The following is a 12,666-nucleotide window of genomic DNA, read 5'->3' as shown; positions in this document are numbered from 1 at the left end:
GGTGGTGTGAATTGTTAGCACTGAAGGTTTGATTATTATTTCTGCATAGTTTGTGAACTTTTGAAAAATACAGTTGAAGAAATGTGAAATGTCTGGTGCTTCAACGTGTCTAATTTATGCATAAGATTATAGTTGTGGCATCTATCTAACAGGTAGGGATTGCCCAAAGTGGAGAACCCCTGTAAGCACAATCACATTTATGCCAAATTCACACATGGCAGAAAGCTTGTGGATTTTAGTGCAGTAAAAGCCAGATGTAACAAATAACATATGAAAATTTAGCTATGGATTTGCCACAGACATGCAACAAGATCCAGAATGGAAAATTTCCAGCCTAATACAGGGAGGCAATGACTTTAGGATTTCTGTAGGGTAAAAGCCTCTCTTGTCCATGAGCTGGGTCTTGTAATGCCTCTCAGCTGCATCCAGAGCAGCACATTTATTTTCCAATCTTCTAATTGGGTCTCTTTTTGACAATCCCGAAACAGTAAACTGATGATAAAGTGTTCAGTGCTGAGACCTTCAGTGTGGAGCTGTAATCTCTGGAGAGCCCTGGCAGAAAGGGGCTCAGTTTTCTTGCTGTGCAAACATGTGACACATAAAATGGAATAACCTAATGTAGCTTAATTAATCCTTTACACAGTTATGTAGGCCTGGCCTTGGGTAATACCAATTTAGAATGGGATCTAGAAGTACAAGTGAGTTGTAACCTAAGCAGACTGGTACACTGCCAGGTAGGTAAGGTCAGCTTGTCCTCTCATAATGCAGGTCACTAGCATTGGCTGGGCTCACTACAGAGTCACTTATGCACTCTACAATGCTTTTGTCTAATTGAGAACGTCAAGAGCAAAAGCAACATGCAAAAAAAAATGAAAAGAAAATGTCATGCGAACAACCAAGGCAACGGGGAGATGTTTCAATTAAAGGCCGGGAATTCTACATTTTAAAAAGGTTAAGAAATTTTAAGTCAACAGAAAATTGTAGAGATTACAAGAAGTGAGCGGCAATTCATAAAAGACTTCAGCCATCTTTTAATATCGAGAAGGCGTAATGAAACAAAGCTGGAAATGTCATTAAAAAGTATAGAAATAGCCGCGCTTATTTACCAAGAATATAAAAGTTAAAGACTCCAAGCTGCCATTAAATATTAACCACAGTCGCAGTACACTAATAGGCCATTTCTGGCAAATATTTTTCCGACTCATTTTAAAAGGGAACTTGTCATCACTTTCATACTGCCTAATCCACTAGCCAGCGGGACAGTCCCTGGCAGATTCTATCTGCTCCTTGAACCCAAGCAGGTAAAGCACCATCAAGGCTGGGCACGGGGAGAAGCTGCCATGCACTGCCCACATGGTTTGGGAACCAAGAAAGTGACATCATGTGTACAGCAGCCTGGAACCAAGGCGGCTCTAAGAAAAAGGGTACTATCATACCAAGAGATTTTTTGACACTTAATGATAAATTATCTTAAACGACCTCTACAGCAAACGAGTCAAAATCGTTCACTCAATTACATGGAACGATGATCTTTATTTATGATCATTCTTGCAGTTGTTTAGCCATCGCTATTGCATACGTTTCAGCTATGACTTCTTATTCCACCGAACGATGTTTGAACGATTTGCGAACGATCAAACGATAAAAGTAGGTCCAGATGCTATTAAACAATCAACAGTTTCTCGTTGGTCGTTTAATCGTTGCCTGTTATTACATAAAATGATTATCGTTCAAATCCAAGCGATTTTTGGAACGATATTCGTCCCGTGGAATAGGGCCCTACATAATAACAATGACAGCCTCCCCTTAAAACAAGTTGAAAAGACATTTGCCTTAAAGAGAACCAATCACCTAAAATTTACTATCCCTATTATCAAAGATTCTCTCTCCCTAAGTCTATCTATGAAGATACAGACTGCCTTTGCAGTCTGTATCTTATTCTTTACCTAATTTCTCTTCATCTGTGCAGTAATGCTGGGCGCCGCCATCTTGATGACGTCACGCTGGAACGCACCGCTGGAACGCACGTGACGTCATCAAGATGGCGGCGGCCGGCATTACTGCACCGGAACAAAGGAGCAGGTAAAGTATAAGATACAGACTGCAAATGCAGTCTGTATCTTCATAAATAGACTTCGGAAAGATACAGACTGCCTTTACAGTCTGTATCTTATACTTTACCTGATCCTCTGGTCCGCTACAGCAAGGCCGGCGCCGCCATCTTGATTACGCTACTTGCGTTCCACCGCTGGAACGCAAGTGACGTATTCAAGATGGCGGCGCGCGGCCTTCCTGCACCGAACAAGAGGATCAGGTAAAGTATAAGATACAGACTGCCTTTGCAGTCTGTATCTTAATAAATAGACAAAATGAAGATACAGACTGCCTTTGCAGTCTGTATCTTATACTTTACCTGATCTTCTGGACCGCTACAGCAAGGCCGGCGCCGCCATCTTGATTTAGTCTTTTGCGTTCCAGCGGTGGAACGCAAGTGACGTCATCAAGATGGCGGTGCCCGGCCTTGCCGCTTTGCATGACGGGAGCTTCCTGTCTCGCGCCGGCTCTTTTGAAAAGAGCCGGCGCGAGATAGGAAAGTAAAAAGTAAATAGTTTAAAAACACAGCCAAAAAAGTAATGAATTATATTTACAAATATTAATAAAATAAGTAAATACATCAAATTAGGTAAAAAAAATTTTTTGATTTTCATCGATGATTGGTTCTCTTTAAGAGTAAGGGCCCTATTCCACCGGATGATTATTGTTTAAAATATTGTTAAATCATTCAAATCTAAACGATAAACGTTCGGTTGAAATGCAGTTAATGATTAACGACCGAACGAGAAATAGTTGATCGCTTTATAAGACCTGGACCTATTTTTATCAATGCTCGTTCACAAATCGTTCGCATTGAATAAGACATCGTTCGGTTGTTCGAAATAGATACGAATGCAATACCGAATAAATAGCGAAGAAAAATTATCGCAATTACGATCATAAGTAACGATCATCGTTCCATGGAAATGAGTGAACGTTTTCAGGTTTTTCGCAATAGCGGTCGTTTGAGATCGTTAATCATTAACGATTATGCAAACTATAATCGTCCGGTGGAATAGGGCCCTAATTCAATCTTCATCTATACAGAGAGTAGCAGGTTACAACCAAACAACATAACTCACCTGGGCCATCTCCTTGGCTTGCATCATCCAGTCCTTGGCGGAAGGAGGTCGATTTTTGAAGGCCACCGGTTTTAGGTTGATGCTTAAATATTGATGAGGAAAGTTCTTCCAGACTGCAGCCCAGGAGATATGCAGCTTTCTGTGCCCACTCATGCCGGGCAAACTGCTTCCTGCCAGCTTTACAAAAACAAAGTTTTAAATGACCAACAAATCTTTACCAAAAACCAATGTATAATAGAACGGTAATTGTGGTGAGAAGATGAATCAATTGTAAGACCTAAAAATTTACACACCTATATACCTGTTCTGTGTCTTTAAACCCTATTCAGTTATGGTTAATTGAATTCTGTACCCACTGGGACACTGGATTACTAGAATAAATGGCCATTCTGCAGTGCCTTCTGCGATGACTTTAGTCTTGCCATTTCATAAACATTTAATATGTTGCAATTAATCCTATGTAAAACCTGTTGTCCATTTGCAACTGGATCAGCAACCATCCACTAGGAATTTATAAAGGGAATCTGTCCCCATCATTTGACTAATAAGCAGAATATATGACCCAGTAGTGTATGAATAGACATGATATTATAGTATATTCATGAGCTGCCCAGTAAATGTGTCCTGCCTCTGCTTGACTGTCAGCCCATCGCATCCTCATGGTATGGATGAAACCCTGTGCATTATATGCAGATTCCAGTCCAATCCAGTGTCATCAATATGCAGGTATAGGATTTTAGGTGAAAAAAACCTTTAGATGGCTAAATGGCAGTTTTCTAATGTAAATCCTGGCGGTACATCTAAGTTGAAAAGATAGGACAATGGTTGGGCAAGTATGCCGGGGATTTTCAAATTGTGTCATTATACTTCTTAAAAGAGTGACTACCAAAGGGTGACGACTATGGTTTTAGTAGTCAAATGATGGTGACCGGTTCATTGTGACTGCCACACTGTACTTTTTCTTGGAAATTAGTGTTGGGACTGACAGAACAAGGCAATTACTTGCGAATCATGCTCCCCAAGAAGCTGTAAGGGCCGTAGGGCCACAAGTCCCTCTTCACTTATGATTGGGCAGAGCACTCCTGAACTGTTCTGACCAATCACACATTCCTCTCTATTTTCTCCATGTACATCAATATGATGTGTGCAGGAAGTAACATCAGGACAACATTACAGCCTTTACAGATGAGTAGCCACTAGACCCCAGGGGTGCAGTGGTGAACCTTGCAGTGCCCTTCACCAGAGCTGACCTTCCATAAGTATTAAAGGGGTTGACCACTTTTTAGTAAAATTGTTCAGTGTACAGTATTAGTAAGTGTACTCACTGTATATACTGAAAGCAGCTCCCTGTGTACCTCATAGAGCTAATACCAGACTCCCTTCTCCAGGCTGGGCTACCCTGCTCTGTGGCGAGTCTGTCCATAAGATGGTTGACATGGAGGAGCATGTGACCATGCCCCACCCCGCCCCCCAGCAGGATGGTCACATGCTCCTCTATGTCAGCCATCTTATGGACAGAATCACCACAGATCAGGGCAGTACAGCCTGGAGGAGGGGAGTCGGGTTTTGGCTCTATGAGGTACACAGGGAGCTGCTGTCAGTATATACAGCGAGTAAAATTACTAATACTGTACACTGAACTATTTTACTATAAAGTGGCCAACCCCTTTAAGCTATATCCCATCCCCCACTAATCATACATGAAATACATAGGTTATTGCAATCCATAAGAAATTGATGACATCAGAACTATAGACTAGGAGCAGATTGTTGTGTAGCATTACATAGGACACAGGTTTTTGTTAGATACAGCAATGCCCATAATGAAATGGAAAATAGCTGTATGGAAATGTCAAAGCTGATGCCAGCGCTATAGTGACAACACTCTTGGCAGAGATGGCCTAATAAACACAAAAGATGAAACAATATCAAGTCACCCAGACAAGGCACAGGCATGAGAGATGAGAAACTCTAGTGTCAATACGACAATGACTCAATTAAACAGCTGTCATACTGTGACCGGCACTGAGCGAGCGAGCATGGGTATAAACACATAACAGGAGAAACAAATTCACTTGGAGGTATATGAAAGAAAGAATGATGAAACATGTCTTTACCTTCATCTGCTTCTGTATTGCAACGGAGCAGCATGCAACATGCAAATAAAAACACGCAGTTAGATAACAAACACACAAAACGGTTATGTAGTCGACTGCTCCGAATACAAGGGATATTTATAAAAGGGAGAGAGAACAGGTTACTGGGAATGTTCTTATAAACCACAACTCTGCTACTACAATGCACTGACCATAGGTGCTGCCAAATGAGGGGATTATGTAACACAGGATCTGTGCCGGATGATTGAAGACTGCAGGCTTATATCTGTCTAAAGCCAGACGGACATTAGGGATTTCAGATGGCCGTTTTCTGAATGACTGGTTGTTGCTGTTGGTTTGTGGAGGTTTTGTCTTGGACCACAAGACAGAAATGAAAAAAAAAAAAGTTATTGGAGACCATGACTGATCAATCTCTGTTGTGATCTGTGGCCCAATCTCCAATTTCACAGATAAAATTGTATTTTTTGGCACGGGCAACAAAAAGGTGATGATGGTTATCAGAAAATTGTCTAAATGTGCCATTTTAGTCATTCTATATCTTCAGTGTACAGCCAGCTTAACTCATTCAACCACTATCACTATTGGGATTATTTTCAGCATGATAAAATGGTGAAACCGGTCTAACAATATTTTTGACAAAAAAATGAACACTTTGTTTTTTTTTTTTAAATGAGCTTTTTATGGAAACTACAGAGACCGCACAAAAAGTCACATGTAGCTCCATACCAGAGCTACATAGAGTCATATCCCTTGCACCATGTTCCATCAGATATTGTATATAAAGAGCTATGAGACTCTGGGCCACCGTTCCATGTTCCATCAGATATAATAAAAAAGAGCTATGAAACACAAGGCTACTGTACCATGTTCCATCAGATATCATACGTAAAGAGCTATGTAAAGGGTGAAATAGCTCTGTTCATCTGATAAAGTATATACAGAGATTCAGTAAGGTCCTTTTTACCTCTACATGTGCCCTAATACAGTATGCAAAACACAGCTGTGATATGACATTGTTTATACATCTTCAGTGTTCCTTGAGGATGATAAGGTGACCTAATAGAGCAGTGATTTTCAACCAGTGTGGTGCGGCACACTAGTGTGCCGCGACACATGGTCAGGTGTGCCGCAGGGAAAGTTCCCCAAACTATGGTGCCCCTGTGTTTTGTTTCCCGGCAATGCGCAGCGATCAGTGGCGGATTATAAGTATGGTGGAGAGAAGCACAGGAGAGAAGCATGGGGGAGAGAAGCACAGGAGAGAAGCAGGGGGGAGAAGTATGGTGGAGAGAAGCACAGGGGGGAGAAGTATGGTGGAGAGAAGCACAGGAGAGAAGCATGAGGGAGAGAAGCACAGGAGAGAAGTATGGTGGAGAGAAGTACAGGAGAGAAGCATGAGGGAGAGAAGCACAGGAGAGAAGTATGGTGGAGAGAAGTACAGGAGAGAAGCACAGGAGAGAAGAAGGGAGGAGAAGCACAGGAGAGAAGCAGGGGGGAGAAGTATGGTGGAGAGAAGCATGGTTGAGAAAGGCACAGGAGAGAAGCATGGGGGAGAAGTATGGTTGAGAAAGGCACAGGAGAGAAGCATGGGGGAGAGAAGCACAGGAGAGAAGCAGGGGGACAAGTATGGTGGAGAGAAGCACAGGAGAGAAGCAGGGGGGAGAAGTATGGTGGAGAGAAGCATGGGGGAGAAGTATGGTGGAGAGAAGCTCGGGAGAGAAGCACAGGAGAGAGAAGAAAACAGGCCCAGGTTTCACTCTGAGTATGAATACATTTAGAATCTATATTAAACTATATGTATAATATGTACTGTTTAAGTGTCATTTTGTGCCATTTTGGTTGGTGGTGTGCCCCGGGATTTTTTAAGTATAAAAAATGTGCCGCGGCGCAAAAAAGGTTGAAAATCACTGTCCTAGAGGTTTCCAATAGAACAATGAAAGATCCTAGAAACAGCTCTACTCTCATACCTGCATGTAGTGTTTCTAATCATTGCCCTCTGCCAGTACTTGGCTTAGGATTCCTTACACCTCTGGTCCGCTACACGGTGTGACGGACAAACACTAGATGGTCACTGACAGGAGTTACAGGTGAAATAATTACACATCTTCCTCCGGATATAATTTTATCCAGATGGCTCTCATGTCCTGATACTGACACAATTACTTAGTGCCATGGTTATAATAAAAACATGGAGAAAGCACAAAGACTTCCACAAACGAACATCTCCCGAGTGCGGCATAAGGCGTCTTCAGCAAACATCCCGGAGTTGAGAGGTTTCCCGTCATTAATATTTAAGCTATTATCATCTTCATAGTTTTCATTAATGAAAAGTAAATAAAACACTTTGCCATAATCCCATTAATCTCTCCTGCAGCGACATAAGTGGAGTCATACTGTAACCAAATGCAGCAATCTCCACTCCTACACGCATCCCAGATTAGGGGATTTAGGCTAAACTTCAGTCACTAGATTTAACCTCAGCATTTCCCAACTCGGATGATTGGCTCTAATATATATAACTTTTATATAGGGATAAGGGTTGAAGGCTTTGTGGCTTACTAAATCAACATTTATTCTAACTCAGCAGCAGCACCTATAGTCAGCATATAACTACAGTACAGCTAAAGAACAGCTCCAGCCAATACAGATATGAACATTAGTATTATAGTGATCACTTGTACCATAGTAAAAGGTGGACATGATCTTCTCATGGTCTTCCTAGCTATTCAGACCAAGCATATGGTCACTTTCAGTTGGTTTAAGGCTTTTGATGACATAGCATATATCCTAGTAGACTAGTTGGGGATAAGTGAAATGATAGGTGGGTTCACTGTTGATAGCTGTATTACCCTACTGATACAGAGGGCCACCAGATCTCCCAGTCTGTTGTGGGGGCCCTATTACAGATTTAGCATTGGGCATCACATCAGCAATAAATGATATAATAATTTTATGTTTAAAGGGTTGTAGGAAGAAGGGATTAGATTTTGAGCTGCCAGAGGGGGAAGGAGACAAATTCTTTCCAGAACCTGCCCTCCGATGCAGCAGAACCAATGGGCATATTAGTGCTGAAAGTACTAAAGAAAAAATAGTTATGCTAGAAACCTTGTAAATTACTCTATGATGCCTATTAGCAGCATTAGAAATATTAGGAATGACAGTAATCCAGGGAATGACCCTATAAAGAACATCTGAATAAAGGAATGGATCTTCATATCTGAATGGAGCTGTTCTTTAGTAACTATATAACACATGCATTATCATTATCACAAAGATTATCATTTAGCTTAAAACAATTGTGTTAGTGCAAAAATAAGTATAACAAGTCATGGAAAGAGAGCAAGTAAGAGGATAAATTTCTTATATTCTTTTGTCCAAAAGAATCCATCAAGACAAGATGGGTCACTACATCATGCTCGGAGAAGGCATGCATTCAGGTCAACATATATACATCATTATTTGAGCAGATGATGGCTGACCAGCTATTTCTGAACTGTAGATGCCATAATGTTTAGCTGGTTAGATTGGCGCCGCTTGGCACCATGGATGGCACACAGTCCAGTAACAGCTGGTACAGCACAAAGGTGCAAAGATCCTTCAAAGAAGTAAAGCAGGAAGCAAGTGCTTTACTGATATAGTAACTGTGCAGGTGTAATCCAGCATAAAGCTCTAGACATTTAAGGCTTATTTAGGCCGATAGAAGTTGTTTTCTCCGCTGACACATAGTCGAGACAATAAAAAAATCATAATAGACAGAATAACTATAACATTGCCTAGATATTTTGGCAACAGCCAGACTTGTGTATACTTCAACACTTGCATTTTTGTTTTATTCATAAAATTTGACATTTTAGCGGCAAACACTTTGTTGCAATTACAATAGGTTTAGTAAAAGTAATAGAACCATTGTTTATGCTCAGGCAAAGCTTGTTTCAGCCTGCCATCTAGTGGTGACAGACAAAAAAGCAATTACTTAGGAATATTTTCTCTGTAAGGCAATACAAGCCTCGCAAAAGTTGGCTAATGTTCTCGGCTGTAAAGTGTGACGATAAACAACAAAAGCTCCAGGACAGGGTCACATCTCACCCGTTTTTTATAGGGCACACTGAGCTTTGCATAGAAAGCTGTCATTTATAACTCTATTAGGAAGTAGGGGAAAAGAAGGAAAAATCTGTTCAGGACATTTTCATGACCTAGGAGATAATACTGCTGTTACAGAAAAGTTTAGGGCCAAGTGATGAAGTGATGGAGGTGGCGAGCCATTCTTCTGAAGCTGGAAGTGGTTATGCCCAGGGCTCAGTGCTTGGCATCGGTTGGTCATGCTCCATGCTGTTCAGAGTGGCGGAATGTGACCCGCAGCGGGAGGATGAGAAAGAAATGCACGCAAGAGATCAGATAGAAACACAAACTCAGCAAGAGTCAAACCAAGTTACCGAGAGCGTCTACATCTGAAACTGCAGGGGAAGGTAAGGTTATACACGGGTTATTCACCGCAGACACAAACCACATTATACCATCTGCCTCTCAGTTATTAAGGCATTCAGATAAGTACCAATAAAAAGGAAATGCTAACATAAAGTGTGCCGAGAGGGGACCGAGCCACCACAAGACACTGTAATAACCTTTAACATATGTTCTAGAAATGTCTAGACCTTGAATTACACAATTAAATGCAGGGTATTGCTAATAGAGAAAACACTGGCAAGGCTACAATCTTATATTGGGCATTGTTACCAACTTAACCTTCAGTGTCACCCCCAGGGCTAAAACACATGGTTGTTCTATGGATCCATGCTATATTTATCCATAATACTGGGTGCACATTAGATGTGCAGTGGATTTATGGTATACATGGGTATGCCAACAGGACAATAAGCCAAAATATACTATTTATTGCCCATGGTGGGCCCATTTACATTAATGTACCTTATCTATTAAACGTAGCCACTGCAGTGCAGTACGTCTTTAGTATACTGATGCATATTGTTATATCTCTAAAGGAGGCCCGATAACTTTAAACTGTAACTTGAAATATAGATTTAGAAAATTATTATTATGCACAATCCTTCACGATAATCTTTTTTAAGGGTACAAACCCACACACCGTATACACAGCAGATACGCAGCAAAAACGCAGCAGATTTGTTGCGTGTTTGTTGCGTATTTGCTGCGTATCGCAGCAGTAAATAAGCTGCGTATACGGTGTGTGGGTTTATACCCTTAATCACTCTCACATTGGCTTGTAAACAGCTGTATAGAGCGGCCATGGTCTGTGCTCCCGGTGGCTCATAATCATGTCTCGACAGAGTCACATTACATTCCATAGCTCTGGGTCTCACACTACATATTACAGCTATGGACACAAAGCAAGACGCTCAGTTTCCTCATGCAGTTATAAGCACCCAGGGGTACAGGCCAACAATGCTTTTTACAGCTATTTACCAGCCAAACCAAAAGAAAAAGTAATCTAGAAAAATGGTCCTGCACTATAATAATTTCTCATGTACACTTTAATAGACTGGTTCATACCTTTTTCTGACATATAGCACACATACTGCACTTCTGCAATGTGACCCAGCCTCATATGACACTCACAGAAATCTATAGGTCTTTACTCTACCTCCATTTGCCTCCTTATTCATATACATATGAAAGGAGATTTCTTTGCATAAATACATATGCAATCCGTGAGAGAAAATAAATTGAGCCATGTCTTAATACAATTCTGTACTAAGAAGGTAATCTGTCAAATCATTGCTTCTTCGTGCAGTACAGAGGTACCTGAAGGACCATATCGGAGGCCCTACAGCTCTGTAATATGGAGACACTTAATTCTATCACATACGGATTAATCTGTGGATGTAATGTTGTCATTCAGTAATACTATAAGAGAAATGCAGCAACCATCATATGCATAACTTTATATTAGTGGTTAGTTGCTTCCATTCTGTCCTTTTTGTGATTTCTATCTGCATGTCACTCCCCCTCATCCATAACCATCCGATCGGTCAGTCCTACACAAACTGTTCATTTTCAGATATTACTAAATGTTACAGCCTTCATAATTGAGACTTGAGAGCTGCTAAAGAGTTGAAGTCTCTCCTAGTTATTAAGGTGGCGTGCTCCCTTCACTGTCATCATAATAATAGGTTGCCGGCTTGTATTGTATTTCATGCAAATCCCTTGGCATGTAAAACAGCCACGCTACTGACTATATTGTGGCCTAGGCATCAGACCTCACCTCCTCCGCTGTGCCTGATGTCATACAGTTATCCGTATGTAGTATTATAGTGAATGACAAGCCTGAGGATTAGAACATCATATCATTTGCCAACCCTGAGTGTGTGCATATAGGTTAGGAGGCAAACTTTATGGAAGTTAGTCTACAATCACTGGGATTGTTTCACAAATCTGTAGTGTTTATAGGGTTACGTAAGAATTCTGTTGGCCTACAGGACAAATACTGATACCTTTGGTGGCCCCAGCTGATCCCAGGTGGTAAATTGCTCCAAGTATTAACCAAAAGGCCTTTTGCTCCTCGGCGGAGATGCCCAGGATTTTCATAGCCGCCTGCAGTTTGCTGAACAGCTGTGCCGACTTCTGCTTGTCTTCACCCTGTACAAAACACTGAATATGAATCTTGGTGACAGCGGGTTCTGGCATAAGCAAGGATCACAATTTATCGCCTGATATTAAATGCCAGTATGGCACAGTTTGTTCTGTATTTTAAAGCACTATATAATGTGTTGTTCACGTGAGGTGGCCATACACATAGATGAACGAGTATTTGGAGAAGAGCTATTTCTTCAGTCCCCCTTCGCTCTTTATACCATGCATGTTTTTAATAGGAAGGGAGGAATAAGATCCTGCTGAAAACCACTCTGGGCGACATACTCCCCTTGAGAACCAAAGGACAAGGTAGCTTACAGGCGTTACAATAAATGTATAACAAAGTAAATGGTAGATTGACAGTAAGGGAGAGCAGGCCCTGACCACGAGAGATTACAATTAGCGGACTTGCCGAACTGTTATGGTTTGGCAATGTTCTCCAAACCTGAACACTTTGCATTTGACTCCCTGCATCTGGAGAAGTTGCATGCCGCCCTAGGGAGTCCTGGAAAACATGGATACAGACAGAGGCATATGCCACATACAGGACCTAAACATAGCTAAAAATCCCCCCCCCCCCCAATAACTTCAGCCTAAAACTGTCTCCCTATGTTAACTGTTATGTTAAAAAAAAAGTTTTATTACACCATTTGCATCAGTATCTGCCCCTTCCTACTCATTTTGCCATGCACTGTACAATAGCACAGAAGATCACAGCTGCATATAGCATTGCTATTGAGCGCCAAGGTGATAAATCCCTTTTACAA

The 12,666-nt window shown here is 41.3% G+C and overlaps 1 protein-coding gene across 10 annotated transcripts in view; it reads right to left on the bottom strand.

Moving 5' to 3' along the window:
* Nucleotides 1–12,666, bottom strand: part of MYO18A (myosin XVIIIA) — a 258,536-nt gene that overhangs the window by 140,457 nt on the left and 105,413 nt on the right. For 9 of the 10 annotated variants that reach the window (XM_069945228.1, XM_069945229.1, XM_069945230.1 and 6 more), the window contains 2 exons: nt 11,761–11,905; nt 3,177–3,353 (listed from right to left, as the gene is read on the bottom strand). In XM_069945228.1, coding sequence (XP_069801329.1) covers nt 3,177–3,353; nt 11,761–11,905 — 322 coding nt within the window. Of the gene's footprint in view, nt 1–3,176; nt 3,354–5,293; nt 5,875–11,760; nt 11,906–12,666 lie in introns of those variants that run through there. The other variant, XM_069945238.1, reaches the window with a different exon arrangement.

This window comes from Dendropsophus ebraccatus, chromosome 11 (genome assembly GCF_027789765.1).
Source record: "Dendropsophus ebraccatus isolate aDenEbr1 chromosome 11, aDenEbr1.pat, whole genome shotgun sequence".
Taxonomy (NCBI): domain Eukaryota; kingdom Metazoa; phylum Chordata; class Amphibia; order Anura; family Hylidae; genus Dendropsophus; species Dendropsophus ebraccatus.
This window is presented reverse-complemented; position numbering and strand designations above follow the sequence as displayed.